The sequence below is a fragment of the Coregonus lavaretus genome (assembly GCF_964263955.1).
Source record: "Coregonus lavaretus genome assembly, contig: SUPER_35_unloc_1, whole genome shotgun sequence".
NCBI lineage: Eukaryota > Metazoa > Chordata > Actinopteri > Salmoniformes > Salmonidae > Coregonus > Coregonus lavaretus.
The window spans coordinates 4,809,102-4,828,605 of NW_028167181.1; the positions used below are offsets into that span (position 1 = coordinate 4,809,102).

The 19,504-nt window shown below is 43.1% G+C and overlaps 1 protein-coding gene across 1 annotated transcript in view; it reads left to right on the plus strand.

The window, feature by feature from the left end:
• Window positions 1–9,473: 9,473 nt before the first annotated feature.
• LOC311109966 (ovochymase-2) overlaps window positions 9,474–19,504 on the plus strand; it is a gene marked incomplete at its 5' end in the record, with an annotated part of 43,483 nt that continues 33,452 nt past the window's right edge. Inside the window, 3 exons of the mRNA XM_084188481.1 lie at window positions 9,474–9,624; window positions 13,530–13,660; window positions 18,997–19,090. Coding sequence (XP_084044607.1) covers window positions 9,474–9,624; window positions 13,530–13,660; window positions 18,997–19,090 — 376 coding nt within the window. The remainder of the gene's footprint in view (window positions 9,625–13,529; window positions 13,661–18,996; window positions 19,091–19,504) is intronic.

Below are 19,504 nucleotides of genomic sequence, written 5' to 3' on the forward strand. Positions count from 1 at the left end.
AGAGAGAGAGAGATAGAGAGAGAGAGAGAGAGAGAGAGAGAGAGAGAGAGAGAGAGAGGAAGAGAGAGAGAGAGAGAGAGAGAGAGAGAGAGAGAGAGTGAGAGAGAGAGAGAGAGAGAGAGAGAGAGAGAGAGAGAGAGAGAGAGAGAGAGAGAGAGAGAGAGAGAGAGAGATTCTAACAGTATTTAAAAATGAAAAATGGCAATAATAATGTCTTAGTGAAACGCATGTGTGTTAATACTTCTGGCAGTCATAACTCATTTTCCCACTATGAAGTCCTGGTGTATACTGTACATGGTACTGATCTTTGGGTGTACCTACATATATTACTGTCAGTATCATACCTTTTACAGATGTGCAACTAAATATCACAAATTCTCAGTGCAGTGGGTGCATTTTGGTATATATACAGTACGATTACGTTCCGGGTGTATTGAACAACCTCTATTTATAAGATTGATATATTATTCTTGTTTTTCTTCATTTTGTAGATTTTATTTTCAATGGGTAACTACTTATTTTGTCTTGATAAAGAAGAAGAAGAAAAACTCTGCTGTGCTCATTTCCGTATGTCTTATATACAATATAACACTGGACCTGTGTGCGTTTAGGTGCTCTAGCTATATTTAGTCTCTGTTCTCTTCGTTTTGGATTAAAAAACCTCAAGGTCGAAAACTGATCTACATCCGAGCAGTTTTTTCTGAATTCCTTGACAGGTGTTTCAAGAGAGCGGTAGCTGCATGCATCCCCACAGTGCGAGTTCCTCAGTTACAATGTGATATCAGACATTGCTTGAGGATGGGTAAAGGGGCTGTTTGAAGCAATATTGCAGATGATAGCTGCTCTATGGGGACCGGAAACGATTGAGAGCGTGAATAATCAGAGGAGCTTTGAGGTCTCTATTTCAAGTTAATCCTCCAATTGGTCTGTGAACCATCCTCATGAAACACCCAGCTTGTCATGTCCTTTATGGAATCATAATACTCTTTTTTTTCTTCTTACCATTCTGTTCGTATTCTGTTCGTATATGAAATGTCCGCTTTTTGACTTGCTCTGATTCAAAACATCAATATTCTGATGTTGTATATGTTTAGTTGTACATACTATATCATCAGGAACAGTGTTTTGTTTCAATAAGTGCATCACCTCTGAAAACTGCAGTAGAAGGCCGTTTGAAACCACAAGGGATGTTGTTCAGGATGTATCAGCAGACAGTAGTAGAGAGGTGGAGATGTGTACTCGTTGTGGGTTAGTTGTCGATGGGCTTTATACAACCTTTTCCCTAAAGAATGTCCTTGATAGAGTGGTGAAATTTATCCAAAGCACAAATTAGTGTGTAAATACAGTACTCCACATTATTCAAGCCCCTTTCCTCTCCCTATAATCTCTCATTCAAATTAGATTATATTAAAATGCTTATCAAAGCTAGGACAAAAAAATTACTTCTAAATTAGACGGTTGAATATTTGCGGAGAAGGAGAAATATAGTTGCTATCAAAGACTTAAAAACTGTTCCTTTTCAAAATCGGTTAAATGTAGAATCTTTCACTTGCTAGATTTGTTTAATTCTGGGTTTTACATCTTTGATTGGATTAGGCACAGTTAAAGTAAAAATCACAAAATCTGTAAATTACTGTGGGCTTCTTTTAGAGAAGACAAATTAGTACTAAGAAAATTGTTCAAAATGCATGTTTTTATGTGTAAGTCAATTAGTACATAAGACAGATTTTTATTTTTATGATGCATTTACACTCCAAAGCCAATCATTGTGAGAGGTAGGTAGGTCTACATTCCAAATCCAGTGATGTGAAATGTATGGGTTAAGCAGAGCAAATGGAATGATGAGTCTGCTTACATAAAGTTAATAAAAACGTTCAATTTACTATTTTAGAATCGTCTGAAACATACTTTTTTTCCTTAGGATAAAATGTCTGCTTAAAAATATTACATAAACCTTGTTTCCTCCACATCGTTATTAAGAGTAATGAAATTATTAAATTATTTTAATATATATATATATATATATATATATATATATATATATATATATATATATAGTCTCAACGTAATGATATAGGCTTACTGGCACATCCTACTGTGAAATGGGGAATATTCACAGCCAAACTTCTTTGTTTGGGAATTACGACTAACTGTCTGTTTCAATACACCCTCTGTCTCAGTGTGATACACTGATTTCACAGGACTGTGCTGTCACTTCCTGTGTGTCTGGGTGTATGTGTGTCACCACTCATCACTGCGTTCGTCACAGTGGGCTGTTAGGTTAGGTGTCCTGGGCGATTCTGTTCCCTGTCAAAGGAACACACACACACAACGCTCCATCCCCCTGGTATTCAAGGTGTTAAGATGAGAATCACGCCCCCCACACACTCACAACCAGACAGTCATCTCAGTTGCTGATTGAAGGGGCTGCCATAGTGAAGTGCATCACCAACCTATTTTGTCGTGGCACGATCTTTGGGAGGAGATGTATTGAATTTGGACAGACGCTTTTTCTACGTGTGTAGTGTTACAAAGCATCCCCTCATCCTCTCCCTCCATCTTCCTTCAAAGTTCCGCATCTCTCTCTCTCCTCTCTCTCTCCATCTCTCTGTCCATAGATCACGACCAGCAGCAATCGACTCACCGGCCTTAATGCTGACTCCCTCACCCCGGCCTTAATTAGCTGGTGTTTCAATATTTAATGTCCCCCTTGCCCCCCGTGTCCCTGCGACTGGTTCCCATTTGAAAGTGCAGATTAGATGAGGCCATAGGCGGTGGGTGTTAAACACAGGAGGAGATTCATTGTGATGACAAGACTGTAAGAGAGAGAGATGAGAGAAACAGAGAGGGAGGGAGGGAGGGAGGGAGGGGAAACAGTGAGAAAAAATACCTCTCACTCTGCCATAGTAACTAGCAGCCTGTATTATTCAGTCAGGGTTCAGTATTAATATCACATTCTATACTGTATGTCCTGTCTAATACCACTACCCAGAATCCAATCTGGCCCTCTGTCATGACCACAGTCTTTTGGTTCCAGGTAGAATCCTTTTGGTTCCAGGTAGAACCATTTTGTGTTCCATGTAGAACAGAGGGTTCTACCTGGAACCAAAAAGGGTTCTACATGGAACCAAAAGGGTTCTACCTGGAACCAAAAGAGTGTGGTCTTTTTCTAAGAGTGTAGACTACTAGAGAGGAACCCTTGGGGCACCCCTGATGTGTCTCAGAGACATCTAGAGTATAGGAGCTGGTAGAGGCTTGAAGGGAACAGTGGTGCAACGTGTAAAGAACTCAGAGGACTCTGAAATAACATTGGTCGGCTTTAGAGAGAGAGGGGGTTCATGTCTGCACCACCACCAATGCATTCAAATGCAGAAAAAACCTGTCTGAAACGGAAAGGCTGTTTTGTTATGTTGTAAAATGAGTGCTGGTGTTCTCCTCCCTGGCAGGAAAATAAATCTAGGGAGTGGAATTGAAACTGAGTTTTATTTAAGAGTTATTAATCTTAGGGTTTGGAAAATGAAATCCCTGCCTTAAAAATAGGTATAGGCTATTTGACTTGCAGATGATAATTGATTTAGTTTAAAATAAATTGTGCGAGGCCCAGAAACGTAATTAAACTGAGAGCCCGTGATCATCAACAGTTGGCCAGTCTATCATCATCTAACATTAATGTCTCAGTGCGTTTTAAGAAATCAAATGATGCTCTAGCGGTGGAAAAGATAAGAGTCTACATTCTATCTTGGTGAGGGAATTTCTCTGAATGTCACTGTTGTGTCGCGTCATACGATTCTGTTATATTCTCACGGGGCATTTTTCCCATCTCTTTGGAAATTCCTCTAAAATCGGCACTACAGAAACGTTCTTTGAGCTTAACTGCCAACCACATTTCGGCGTGGTGCTTTGACTGTGTGTTAGATAGAGTCTATATCAAGACTCCCTCTAGCTCTCCCGATAAAATGTCCCCCTCAGAAGCATAGCTAAAATGTGTTAAACCTCCTGCTATGACCCAGTTAGCTCCACACACACACACACACACACACACACACACACACACACACACACACACACACACACACATAAATTACATACGTACATACATACATACATACAAAGACTCCTCTCAGCTACACAGAGAAGAGTTCTGTAGCCTAGATGCAGCTTGTGCACAAGCCATTACATTTGCCAATACAAATCACCAATAATTCCCTGTAGGATCTTTAGACGCACATCAGACACACTCAGACTCCATCTTATCATGGGGATCAGTGTCTGTGTTAATTGCTGTTTACTGATTGTATTTTGAGATTGGTAAGTATGTAATTATGAATCTCTTTTAGGAGCTGATGATGTTAGCCATGCTTAGCGGTTACCTATTCTCCTTAGATGTAACACTAGGGTTGATACTGGAGCACTGGGTGATGTAATGAATCATATCAAGCTTTATGTCCTCCCTCTATGAGGATGTCATATAAACACATCTCTTTCTCTCTCTCTCTCTCTCTCTCTCTCTCTCTCTCTCTCTCTCTCTCTCTCTCTCTCTCTCTCTCTCTCTCTCTCTCTCTCTCTCTCTCTCTCTCTCTCTCTCTCTCTCTCTCTCTCTCTCTCTCTCCCTCTGAAGTCTCTTTATAACTGACCTCTGAACAGCTCTTATTGCGCCTTCCCAGTACTGCTCCAGTCGTTTTGTCTCTCTCCCTGATCCCAGAACAGCTCTTATAGCGCCTCCCCAGTACTACTCCAGTCCTTTTGTCTCTCTCCCTGATCCCAGAACAGCTCTTATAGCGCCTCCCCAGTACTGCTCCCGTTGTTTTGTTTACTCATTGTTGTATTAAATCACAGGCAGCGCTATAGTAAGGAACTTCCTCTGATGTCCTCCGCTGCTCAGGCCCCTGTGGAATATATGTACTACATTACTTCGCATTGTTGGGGCGCGTTGTAGGAAAATATGTTTGGAAGGATTGAGGTGTGTGTGCGCGTGTGTGTGTGTGCACATGTGTGTGCGCGTGTATGTGTATGTGTGTGTGTGTGTGTGTGTGTCTGTGCATGTGCGTGTGTGTGTGTGCGTGTGTGTGTGTGTTCCCTGGTTCACATGTATAATTTCTGTCTTCATATCCCTCTCCCTCTTCCACTCCAGCATACTCCATCACTGTGGAGCATTATACATGCAGGCCATAGCATTTTACAGCGGCTGATCATTAACCACCCCGCCATTCCATACACAAACACATGTATGTAACCTTTCACATGTTGAAAATCACACACAGGTGCACACACTTGTACACACTCACGCACACACTCACTTACGCACACAAACACACACACACACTAAGGTCACCCTGGCTGTCTTCATTAAAGACTGCTTTATTACAGCTGACAGATGTTCCTATAAATCATTGGTCCCCCAGTGGACAGAGGCTCCACATCTAACCCAGCACTGCTCCACACACATACACGCACTCACACACGCACACTGCAGCAACACTCTCTCTCCCTCTCTCTCTCCCTCTCTCTGTCTCTCCCTCTCTCTAGATAGGACTCTTTACCTCTGGGTCTGTGCTGTGGGTGAGGAAAATATCCCCCACATTGACACACACCACGCATCCAATAAAGCCATTTTAGCAACTAGAAAAACTGCTATATAAATCCAATCCATTCTTGATGCACTAAAATTATGTGCGGCTGATGTATTGAAAGTCCTGCAGCAGGGTTGATAAACTGACCTGTAGTTGTGGGACTTTTATTAGTATTGTTGTGAACGGATGTTATTCTGGTGAGTAGTGTGCAGTGAGGTGTGAGTGATGTTGGAGGGTAGTTGCAATGGAAGCATCCTCCATGGCAGTTGTCCAGTTGTAGTGAAGGGACTTTCTCCCCCTTGGCTTGAAATGTAGAGCAACTGAGAAAATATCTCAACCACCCACTAGAAATGACCCACAACCAACAAAAAATGCAAAACATTATTTAAAATCATTATAGAGTGTATAATATCTTAAATAATTGAATTTAGTTATCTTAAATAATGATATGCTCCTTCAAAAATCATTCTATTCAATTCTATGTAAATGTGCTGCCAAGGAGAGATAAGAAGCTTCCTTTACAGCCCACTGGGCACGGGGCGGCAGGTAGCTTAGTGGTTAAGAGCGTTGTGCCAGTAACCTAAAGGTCGCTGGTTCTAATCCCCGAGCCGACTAGATGAAAAATCTGTCGATGTGCCCTTGAGCAAGGCACTTAACCCTAATTGCTCATGTAAGTCGCTCTGGATAAGAGCGTCTGCTAAATGACAAAAAAAACACAAAAAAACAACAACATCTATTCCATGTTGGTTCAATGTCATTTCATTGAAATGACGTGGAAACAACATTGATTTGCCCAGTGGGAGTACAGTATATCACCACTTGTTTCTTTCTTTCTTTCCCAAAGGGAAGAATTGGAGGGAATGTATAGGCCTAAGTCCTTATCTCCTAGAGATAGATGAGGTATTTAAAGTGACTGGTTACCACAGCGAATGTGTCTCACTGTCTAATCAGACTGTAGCTGAATCCAAGAGGCCTTTATATGATGAGGTAATTCCAACCATTCAATCTCTATGGAGATTAAGCAAAATTGAAGCACTTCCTCTATGAAACTCATTAACCCTGACCCCAACGTTATTGTGAAGAACCCTCTGGTATCGCTTCCACATTGTATGCAAATCTGTCCTAAAGTTATTTTTAATCTCCGATCGGCGATTAGGAGCGTGTGACTGAAGACGTAGGTCGTTATTGAGCGGCCTAATCCGTAATGACCAAATGGCGAGCGTGAATATTGCGGTTGCCAAACTGTCCCTTATCATTATCGCCCCCTCAGATGATATAAAGATTCCTCAACTCTCCTGCAGTCGACTCTGATTAAAAGTCCTCTGTCGGTCAGAGGAGGAGGAGGAGCGCCGTGTGCTGACTGACTTTCCTGTCTCGCCGGATGTTGCCTGTAGCTGGGGGTTGATTCTCACACACTCCATCATCCTTCATCCTTCATCGTCCTTCATGGTAATTAAATTCAAACAAGAGAGCCTCACTTTGACACACTGTAAATAACAGCAACTCGCACCTGTACAGCAGTGGAGGCTGGTGAGGGGAGGACGGCTCATAATAATGGCTGGAACGCAGTGAATGGAATGGCGTCAAACGCATGAAAACCATGCGTTTGATGTTGTTGATACCTTTCCACATATTCCGCTCCAGCCATTACCACGTGCCCGTCCTCCCCAATTAAGTTGCCACCAACCTCCTGTGCTGTACAGTACTGTAACACAGGTTGAGTCCCAAATGACACCCCATCCCACTCATAGTAGGGCCCTGGTCAAAAGTAGTGTACTATATAAGGGATAGGGTGCCATTTCAGACACCGTGCTGTTGTATGTGAGTGTGCTACTGCCTATATCCTAGGCCCAGGGTTTCTATGGTAACACTAACCACTGCACCACAGGATCATAAGATCTAACACCCTAAAGTAGACCTTGGGGAGCCAAATAGATAACAGCTATGGTGTAACTCACACTTCACCTAATAAAACATGATCTGATAATACATTGTACTGTTCTGTGCTGTATAGATATTTAATAATATGCCTTGTGTGGTGAAATTAATCTCTCCACAGAGACCATTTTCGTAATCTTCTTGACAATCATTCTGATCTGTGCTGATCTCTGTTAGTGTTTATGACTAGTTGTAAATGGCCCTCTTCTGCTTGCTGTAATATCTCTCTGGCTGGTGCTATTATCAATCTTTACATAGTGAAGTGCTTATCTCAGCACTTTGAAACTCCGCTCTACAAACCAATGACTGTATATATGAATGGACAAAGCCATTGATCACGTGACACCATTCATTCCTATGTGAAGACTCAATAGTGCATTGAAGCCAAGTGAAGTCTGTTAAGATGGCTTCTCATGGAGACATAATATGCACAGTTTGAGCTATTCCAGGAAGTGCTGCTCCCTCTCATTGAGTAACTGAAGCTGAAGGCTGACCGGAGTACTGCGTGCTGCTATTAGCAACTAAATTATCCTTATAACTTCTTCTGTGTGCGATTGTAAAATAATCAGTTTAAAAACATATATCTGGTGTATTAGAAGCAATTATTGGTATTTACACAAAGATTGACCATGAAGATCGCCATTTTTCCATTCACTATAATGGGGGATCCTGTTTTCTGCTAACAATGTCTGAAGTTTCCATGGAATCAATGAGAGGGGGTAGTCATTCTCCCATGCTACAAACACACTGGCAGCACTACAGCCAGGCAGCATGAGCCAGTCTGTCTGTACAGAGAGCCATTAGAAATATGCAAGGAAGTGTCCAAAATTGCATCCTAGTCCCTACAAAGTGCACTACTTTTGACCAGGGCACATAGAGCTCTAGTCAAAAGTATTGTACTATTTGGGGAATAGAGTGCCATTTTAGATGCATCCTAGGAAGGGACCCCTGATTCCAAAAGGCAGGATTACGAGACTGTTTCTAGCACATTAGCCATTAGTTAACAAATGGTGATTGATTGCCAGGTAGCCCTCTGTGGGACTCCTATGGGCATAGATGACTAAACAGTAGCCTCCCTTGAGCCTAGTCCCCATCATTCCTTTTACTTTAATCAAATTCATCCCTAATGCTAAGTGCTTTGGCACTTAAGCCACATTAAAGGGTTTAACCATAGCCCAGAAGTGCTCTGTACTACATCAATCAATTAGTAAGCTTGACGATAATTGCAGTGCACTGCGTGACGGGCCCGCTCCACTTATAATAGCTGAGGTTGAGACAGTAAATGTTTTGAAATGAGAGCAAAGGTCAAGTGTTGGTATGAGTAGGGACAAAGTTAATGCTATAAACAAACCTTGCATAAACCCAGGTCATATACCATAGTCCCCTCAAACTCAACTCTGGACCTCGAAGCCAGTTCCACTGCGTTTCTTTTCCATTGTCCCCCTCTAATCAGGCACTGATTTAGACCTGGGACACCAGGTGGGTGCAATTAATTATCAGGTGGAACAGAAAACCAGCAGGCTCCGGACCTCGTAGGGTCAGAGTTGAATACCCCTTCTATAGGCTATACTGTACAACAGTGTGTATAACGGTTCTGTAGTAGCCTACAACAGGCTGAGTTATAGGTGAGAGGTTAAAAGGTGAGAGGTTAAAAGGTGAGAGGTTAAAAATGTACAATTGCCCCTACTGAAGCTATGTATCATAATGGTTTTATTTGAGACTCAAAATGACTTCAACTCATTTACCCTATGCACACAAAAACACCTTTTACAGCTCATTTCCAAAAATCATAAACAGTCAAAAACACTCCGCACAGACACGCTCCATATCCCTTGTCCAGGTTCAGGTGAGTCCAAGGTACAGCCAGTCTACCAAAGGTCGAACCAGACCATGAGACGCTGGTGCACCAGAGGCAAAGCACATTTGCTCCACACCTGCACATCTCCACCACTGTGAACAGAGAGCATGGAGGAAGACCTAAAGGAGAGACCCAAGTCCAGGGGTCTGAGTACCCTGGAGAAGAGCTTGGCACTACTGTTTGTAGCTCTGACTGGCGCCTGCATCGGACTGGTGGTCATCTACTTCACTGACAAGAACAACGTCTCCACTGATGGAGGTGAGTACTGTACCACCTGCATGTTTAAATTGAGATACCTAGTCAGTTACACAACTGAATGCATTCAACCGAAATGTGTCTTCCGCATTTAACCCAACCCCTCTGAATCAGAGAGGTGCGGGGGGGCTGCCTTGATCGACATCCACGTCATTGGTGCCCGGGGAGCAGTTGTTGTTGGGGGTTAACTGCCTTGCGCAAGGGAAGAACGGCAGATCTTTCCACCTTTTCGGCTCGGGGGTTCGAACCAGCAACCTTTCGGTTACTAGCCCAATGCTCTTAACTGCTATGCTACCTGGTAGTAGGCTGCTATAGGCTTTAAACACATTCATGTAGGCCAGATGATTAGTACCACTGCATATATTTTAAACACTTAGGAGTTGTACTTCGCTCTAAACTTCATCACCGTCAAGGAGGTGTGTGAGTACTAAACTTTAAACACTTCAAATGTCTCTTACACTCTTTCAAAATGAAAGTTCATAGCTCTACTCACACCAGAGAGTTCAACGCCTTTCAGCAGGACTATGAAACAGTGATTTATGGACCCTTATGATTTATGGACCATTATACATTTACCGTAATATCAGACTTTGCTAAGCGTCTGGGGAGTGGGTGGGTAATGGCTGTTGGATGGTGGTGAGTTTGCTGACAAGAAGATGAAAAGTGATGTTTTGTTGTCTATTTGGATTCACTTTCTATCACTGTACATTTGTGCTCTTAATGTATCTGTCTCTGACAGATGTTTATTTATTTATGATTAAGCCACACTTTCATATCAGCAATAAATGACAAGTGTAGGCATTCATTGCTACAGTAATAATGGCATTGAATACTTCTGGCATTGAATGTGCATCCATTCTGGGTACAGGGCTAGATAGAGAGTTACAGTATATTCTAGCGGGGTTCTGTATCTTTGTGGTTCCTCTGTGATGTGAGTCACAGTGACGTCCCCTGCCACTGGCTGAACAGTGTGGCAGACAGACAGTCTGTGCTGAGACCCTGCTGTGGAGGAACAGAACGACAACAAAAGGCAAAGGTTCCACTAACGTTGAGGAAACGTCTATAGACAAACCTCCTGCGAACCGTTAGGGAAAGTCTGAAAGTCTAATTGGTCCCCTTGGACATCGGCATCAAATTGGTCTCACCACTGGCCAATCTGTGATGTAGTTTGGCTGACGGACATGTCGTCTGACCAATCCAACCAATTGGCTAAGACAGATGACTGGTGTTGCTCACTCGCTGTCACTGGTTTGTGACTGTCATGGCTATTGAGTGTGTCAGGTGATTTATACATGTTTGATTGATTTGGCTACTGATGCACTGATGCAGTTCCAAGCACTGTTATGGATTGCTGGACGTATTTTTATATAGTGTCACTGTGTCACCATAGAAAGTATGACAGTTAAAATGTGATATAAAATGCATGTTGTTTTGGCTTCTGACAATGTATCATATTAAGACGTATCTTGGTGCGTTTTTACAGTTTTGTGCTGGTTCCCCAAAAATACAGCCATCCCCACCCCCAATTGTTTTATTTAAATCAACTAAAAATCTATGATGTTATTAACACTGTCCCATGCTACCATGGCTCGGTTAGACAAATGGCACATCAGTCATATCGTACCTCAGAATAATGGCTGTCATCCATCTCTATGAGGGAGACCGCCTTAAGAGACAGGACTGACTCCAGAGACAGCACTCACACAATACACTGGTCTGGTATAATGGAAATACTCTCACTCTCTTTTTCTCTATTTCTCTCTCTCTCACACACACACACTCTCTCTCTCTCTCTCTCTCTCTCATACACACACTATCTCTCTCTCTCTCTCTCTCTCTCTCTCTCTCTCTCTCTCTCTCTCTCTCTCTCTCTCTCTCTCTCTCTCTCTCTCTCTCTCTCTCGCTCTCTCGCTCGCTCTCTCCCTTCTATCTCCTTTCTCCTTTTATTTGTCCTCACAAAATCCCTTATTCAATAAACCTTGCCCAGGCATAATGTCTGCAATTTGAAGTTAATGGTCGTACAGTGGCTTGCGAAAGTATTCACCCGCCTTGGTATTTTTCCTATTTTGTTGCCTTACAACCTGGAATTAAAATGGATTTTTTGGGGGTTTGTATCATTTGATTTACACAACACTTAGGAGCCACTTTGAAGATGCAAAAAATTTTTTCTTGTGAAACAAACAAGAAATAAGACAAAACAACAGAAAACTTGAGCAAGCATAACTATTCATGAGAGGTGTTGGGTTTGCGCCAGACATAGCGTTTCCTTGATGGCCAAAAAGCTCAATTTTAGTCTCTTCTGACCAGAGTACCTTCTTCCATATTTTTGGGGAGTCTCCCACATGCCTTTTGGCGAACACCAAATGTGTTTGCTTATTTTTTTATTTAAGCAATGGCTTAAGCAAAGCAGTCATCAAGGCAAAGGGTGGCTACTTGGAAGAATCTCAAATATAAAATATATTTTCATTTGTTTAACACGTTTTTGGTTACTACGTGATTCCATATGTGTTATTTCATAGTTTTGATGTCTTCACTGTTATTCTACAATGTAGAAAATAGTAAAAATAAAGAAAAACCCTTGAATGAGTAGGTGTGTCCAAACTTTTGACTGGAACTGTACATATAGATAGATATATAGATATATAACATAGATACACTACTAGTCAACATATAGATACATATACATTATATATGTGTCTACATTATCTATGTGTGTACAAAACAGGAACACCTACTCTTTCCATGACATAGACTGACCAGGTGAATCCAAGTGAAAGCTATGATCCATTATTGACGTCACTTGTTAAATCCACTTCAATCAGTGTAGATGAAGGGGAGGATTTTTAAGCCTTGCAACAATTGAGACATGAATTGTGTATGTGTGCCATTCAGAGGGTGAATGGGCAAGACAAATTATTTAAGTGCCTTTGAACGGGGTATGGTAGTAGGTGCCAGGCGCACCGGTTTGAGTGTGTCAAGAACTGCAACGATGCTGGGTTTTTCAAGCTCTACAGTTTTTTGTGTGTATCAAGAATGGTCCACCGCCCAAAGGACATCCAGCCAACTTGACACAACTGTGGGAAGCATTGGAGTCAACATGGGCCAGCATCCCTGTGGAACGCTTTCGACACCTTGTGGAGTCCATGCCCCGATGAATTGAGGCTGTTCTGAGGGCAATAGGCAGTGCAACTCAATATTAGGAAGGTGTTCCTCAGTGTATATTTGTGTATATAATATAAAAAACTTGTATTGTATTGGTCGTATAGGGCAGTTCCTGACCATGTATTTGATCAATGGCCATACCATTGTATGAGGGTATGTTATTGCTGCAATTACCAACAGAGATAACCTGTTGTAACATAGACTGGTTAGACCATAGACTATAGATTTTGCACCTGTGTTCAGTGGGACTGGTGAAGCAGTCCTTAATTCTAATTATCATATTAACGTAAGTAGTGCCACTATATCATCAAACAATTTGTCCCAACAGGATGTTCAATAATGACATTGTGTTACCCTTCCATGCTATACATAACAGCCCAATAACAATAGCAAGGGTTATAATCAAAACAAATGATTCTGCCGGTAGACATTGTTTTTCCAGAAGAGGTGACGATATTACCCACAGCTGTTCCCCTGCATCTGTCACATCAGCAAGCTAGGGGAAACACTGAATGTTGATGTAATCAATTGTGTGTGTGTGTGTGTGTGTGTGTGCGTGTGTGCGTGTGTGCGTGTGTGCGTGTGTGTGTGTGTGTGTGTGTGTGTGTGTGTGTGTGTGTGTGTGTGTGTGTGTGTGTGTGTGTGTGTGTGTGTGTGTGTGTGTGTGTGTGTGTGTGTGTGTGTGTGTGTGTGTGTGTGCGTGCGTGCGTGCGTGCGTGCGTGCGTGCGTGTGTGTGTGGGACAAGAGGTCAATTCGGGATGCGGGGGTCCTCAGGCACTCAAGGGCCCGTCGGGGGAGTTCACCAGCATGAATCACCCCAGTAGCTACGACAACGGCAAGAGCTGCAGCTGGCACATCACTGTGGACCCAGGCATGGTAAGTATAGCTGAAGCACAATGCCACACATTCAAAACACAAACACTTTTATACAGTAACCTATTTTTCTTTTACTGTGCTCTTTCCTTCACACAAATACACTGAACAAAAAATATAAATGCAACATGTAACAATTTCAAAGATTATACTGAGTTACACTCAGTCAATTGAAATAAATTCATTAGGCCCTAATCTATGGATTTCACACTTTTCTTTAAAGTAGGGGCGTGGATCAGAAAACCAGTTAGTATCTGGTGTGACCACCATTTGCCTCATGCAGCGCAACACATCTCCTTCACATAGAGTTAATCAGGCTGTTGATTGTGGCCTGTGGAATGTTGTCGCACTCCTCTTCAATGGCTGTGTGAAGTTGCAGGATATTGAAGCGAACTGGAACACGCTGTCGTAGACGTCGATCCAGAGCACCTCAAACATGCACAATGGGTGACATGTCTGGTGAGTATGCAGGCCATGGAAGAACTGGGACATTTTCAGCTTCCAGGAATTGTGTACAGATCCTTGCGACATGGGGCCGTGCATTATCATGCTGAAACATGAGGTGATGGTGGCAGATGAATGGCATGATAATGGGCCTCAGGATCTCGTCACGATATCTCTGTGCATTGAAATTGGCATTGATAAAATGCATTTGTGTTCGTTGTCTGTAGCTTATGCCTTCCCATACCATAACCACACCGCCACCATGGGGCACTCTGTTCACAACGTTGACATCATAAAACCGCTCGCCCACACAACGCCATATATGCTGTTTGCCATCTGTCCGGTACAATTGAAACCAAGATTAGTCCGTGAAGAGCACACTTCTCCAGCGTGCCAGTGGCTATCATAGGTGAGCATTTGCCGAACTGCAGTCAGGTCAAGAACCTGGTGAGGACGACGAGCACGCAGATGAGCTTCCCTGAGACGTTTCTTACAGCTTGCGTAGAAATTCTTCGGTTGTGCAAACCCACAGTTTAATCAGCTGTCCAGGTGGCTGGTCTCAGACGATCCCGCAGGTGAAGAAGCCGGATGTGGAGTTACTGGGCTGGAGTGGTTACACGTGGTCTGTGGTTGTGAGGCCGGTTGGACATACTGCCAAATTCTCTAATGTAGAGAAATGAACATTAAATTATCTGGCAACAGCTCTGGTGGACATTCCTGCAGTCAGCATGCCAATTGCACACTCCTTCAAAACTTGAGACATCGGTGGCATTGTGTTGTGTGACAAATCTGCACAATTCTTTCTTTCTTTCTTTCTTTCTTTCTTTCTTTCTTTCTTTCTTTCTTTCTTTCTTTCTTTCTTTCTTAATTGAAGTAGTCACTGGTTGGATCATTGACTACCTCATGGAAGAGAGAAAGGAAGAATGGATGCATTTTTAAGAATTCAAAACTTTCAAGAAAGCCTCATGTCCTTTCCGTGACGACCACTGATCTGACAGGAGCTGATGGGTGGAAGTAACACACCAGACACCTTTCCATGCCCTGTCCTTTCACCCATCAGTGCACATACAGAGGAGAAGAGGACACAAGGATAGGAGGCCATTTTGGAAATTGGAAAATGGGAACCCAGCCTTATTTTAAGGAACATGGTCTCTAGTCCTTCAAATCAAATCGAATTCTATTTGTCACATACACGTGTTTAGCAGATGTTATTGCGGGTGTAGAGAAATGCTTGTGCTTCTAGCTCTGACAGTGCAGTAATATCTAACAAGTAATATCTAACAATTTCACAACATATACCCAATACACACAAATCTAAGTAAGGAATGGAATTTAAGAATATATACATATATGGACAAGCAATGACAGAGCGGCATGGACTAAGATACAGTAGAATATTATAGAATAGAATGCAGTACATACATATGAGATGAGTAGTGCAAGATACAGTGGGGAGAACAAGTATTTGATACACTGTCGATTTTGCAGGTTTTCCTACTTACAAAGCATGTAGAGGTCTGTAATTTTTATCATAGGTACACTTCAACTGTGAGAGATGGAATCTAAAACAAAAATCCAGAAAATCACATTGTATGATTTTAAAGTAATTAATTTGCATTTTATTGCATGACATAAGTATTTGATCACCTACCAACCAGTAAGAATTCCGGCTCTCACAGACCTGTTAGTTTTTCTTTATGAAGCCCTCCTGTTCTCCACTCATTACCTGTATTAACTGCACTTGTTTGAACTCGTTACCTGTATAAAAGACACCTGTCCACACACTCAATCAAACAGACTCCAACCTCTCCACAATGGCCAAGACCAGAGAGCTGTGTAAGGACATCAGGGATAAAATTGTAGACCTGCACAAGGCTGGGATGGGCTACAGGACAATAGGCAAGCAGCTTGGTGAGAAGGCAACAACTGTTGGCGCAATTATTAGAAAATGGAAGAAGTTCAAGATGACGGTCAATCACCCTCGGTCTGGGGCTCCATGCAAGATCTCACCTGGTGGGGCATCAATGATCATGAGGAAGGTGAGGGATCAGCCCAGAACTACACGGCAGAACCTGGTCAATGACCTGAAAAGAGCTGGGACCACAGTCTCAAAGAAAACCATTAGTAACACACTACGCCGCCATGGATTAAAATCCTGCAGCGCACGCAAGGTCCCCTTGCTCAAGCCAGCGCATGTCCAGGCCCGTCTGAAGTTTGCCAATGATCATCTGGATGATCCAGATGAGGAATGGGAGAAGTTCATGTGGTCTGATGAGACAAAAATATAGCTTTTTGGTCTAAACTCCACTCGCCGTGTTTGGAGGAAGAAGAAGGATGAGTACAACCCCAAGAACACCATCCCAACCGTGAAGCATGGAGGTGGAAACATCATTATTTGGGGATGCTTTTCTGCAAAGGGGACAGGACGACTGCACCGTATTGAGGGGAGGATGGATGGGGCCATGTATCGCGAGATCTTGGCCAACAACCTCCTTCCCTCAGTAAGAGCATTGAAGATGGGTCGTGGCTGGGTCTTCCAGCATGACAATGACCCGAAACACAGCCAGGGCAACTAAGGAGTGGCTCCGTAAGAAGCATCTCAAGGTCCTGGAGTGGCCTAGCCAGTCTCCAGACCTGAACCCAATAGAAAATCTTTGGAGGGAGCTGAAAGTCCGGATTGCCCAGCAACAGCCCCGAAACCTGAAGGATCTGGAGAAGGTCTGTATGGAGGAGTGGGCCAAAATCCCTGCTACAGTGTGTGCAAACCTGGTCAAGACCTACAGGAAACGTATGATCTCTGTAATTGCAAACAAAGGTTTCTGTACCAAATATTAAGTTCTGCTTTTCTGATGTATCAAATACTTATGTCATGCAATAAAATGCAAATGAATTACTTAAAAATCATACAATATGATTTTATGGATTTTTGTTTTAGATTCCGTCTCTCACAGACCTCTACATGCTTTGTAAGTAGGAAAACCTGCAAAATTGGCAGTTTATCAAATACTTGTTCTCCCCACTGTATGTAAACATTATTAAAGTGACTAGTGTTCCATTTCTTAAAGTGGCCAGTGATTTCAATAGGCAGCAGCAGCCTCTAATGTGCTAGTGATGGCTATTTAACAGTCTGATGGCCTTGAGAGAGAAGCTGTTTTTCATTCTCTCGGTCCCAGCTTTGATGCACCTGTACTGACCTCGCCTTCTGGATGATAGTGGGGTGAACAGGCAGTGGCTCGGGTGGTTGATATCCTTGATGATCTTTTTGGCCTTCCTGTGACATCGGGTGCTGTAGGTGTCTTGGAGGGCGGGTAGTTTGCCCCCGGTAATCTCTTAAAGGAGATTCTGTGTCTGCCTGATAAATATTCATCAAAGGGATCCCCTTATCTTTTATTAATGCACAGCGGCGAGGGTGAATGTTTGGCAGGTGAAGATCCCATTAAGATAACAACTAAAAACATCGAATTAACCACATCGCTAACGTAGAAAAATATTGTACTTTAAAAACCAAATCAAAACCAAAATGCTTGGTTGACTTATATAGAACAAAACCTGCACCGGAACAATGCTTTAAAAGACGCCTTCAATCACCATCACCACCAAAACAGATCATCATTTGAATGATCTTTCATTGGAATAGTGCTTTTGATATGAGTCTCTGAGCTGGAAAGATGTCAGGCTGCATCTCAAATGGCACCTTATTCCTTATGTAGTGCCCTACTTTTGACCAGAGCCCATAGGGCTAAATAGGGAATAGTGTGCTATTTAGGAAGCAACCATAGACAGACACCAGGGTATAACAGTACGGTAGGCAAGGAGAACAGAACAGAACAGAAAGCCCCTAGATCAGATGTAGCTCTGAGACAGTCATGGGTAAACACAGCTCCACACCGTGACAGATGGCTTCTCTGCCGTCTCTTTCATTCTCTCAAGCTACGACATCCGGAGAAGGAGAGGAGAGAGGAAAACAAAAAACATGTTCGCTTTGCCAAGCAAGCCAGACTGAGACTGTCTCTCTCTCTCTCTCTCTCTTTCTCTCTCTCTCTCTCTCTCTCTCACTCTCTCCCCCTTTCTCTCTCTCTCGCTCTCTCCCTTTCTCTCTCTCTCTCTCTCTCTCTCTCTCTCTCTCTCTCTCTCTCTCTCTCTCTCTCTCTCGTCTCCCCCCCTTTCTCTCTCTCCCCTCTCTCTCTCTCTCTCTCGCTCTCTCCCCCTTTCTCTCTCTCTCTCTCTCTCTCTCTCTCTCTCTCTCTCTCTCTCTCTCTCTCTCTCTCTCTCTCTCTCTCTCTCTCTCTCTCTCTCTTTCTCTCCCTTTCTCTCTCTCGCTTCCCCCCCCTCTCTCTCTCTCTCTCTTTCTCTCCCTTTCTCTCTCTCTCCCTCTCTCTCTCTCTCTCTCTCTCTCTCTCTCTCTCTCTTTCTCTCTTTCTCTCCCTTTCTTTCTCTCGCTTCCCCCCCCTCTCTCTCTCTCTCGCTCTCTCTCTCTCTCTCTCTATTCCTCTCTCTACCTGTCATCTCGATTAATCTCTCTCTCCTCTCTCTCTCTCCCTCTCCTCCCTCTCTCTCTCTCCCCTCTTCTCTCTCTCTCTCCCTTTTTTCTCTCTCTCTCACCTCCCTCTCTCTCTCCTCTATCTTTCCCTCTCTCTCTCTGTTCCTCTCTCTCGCTCCCTCCCTGTCATCTCGATTTAAATCTCTCTCTCTCTCTCTCTCTCTCTCTCTCGCACTAGCACACAGACACACACACACACACACACACACACACACACACACACACACACACACACACACACACACAGTGAAGCCTCTCTTCACTAGCCTCCTAGTCAGTAGCACTATGTCACTGCGTCAGTCTCTCTAAGACAGTAAATAATAAAAACCTGCCTGTTTGTTTTCCTCTACTCCAGGTGATCCATTTGTGGTTTGAAGACTTCTCCCTGGAGGCAACAGACCTGTGCACAGCAGACTACGTTACATTACAGGACAACCTGGGAGTCATCGGTAAGACACTGGAGACACTGGAGCCAGACTAATTAAGTGGAGTAGGGCCAATACATCCAGGGAAAAGGTTTGGTAGGCCAACGTTTATTACTGCAACCTGAGGGGGAGACATATGGGAAGGTTTGTGTGTGGGAGTGGGGGGTAGTGTGTGAGTGTGTGTGTGTGTGTGTGTTCTCAAATAGCTCACTATGCAGGTCAGACATTGAGCCACACAGGGTTTTGAGAGGTAGGGTACAGGTGTAGGGTAGGGGAATCATCCTTGTCATGTCTTCAGGTATGTGTCACATCTCACATGGTTGGGCACAAAGTAATTTAATTCAAAGGAATGTAATTCCATTTCTGTCCTTTGAGCCTGTTCAAAACAAGTATTATACAGTCTCCAGCACATCGTACATTCATATTCAGTTGTTTGAT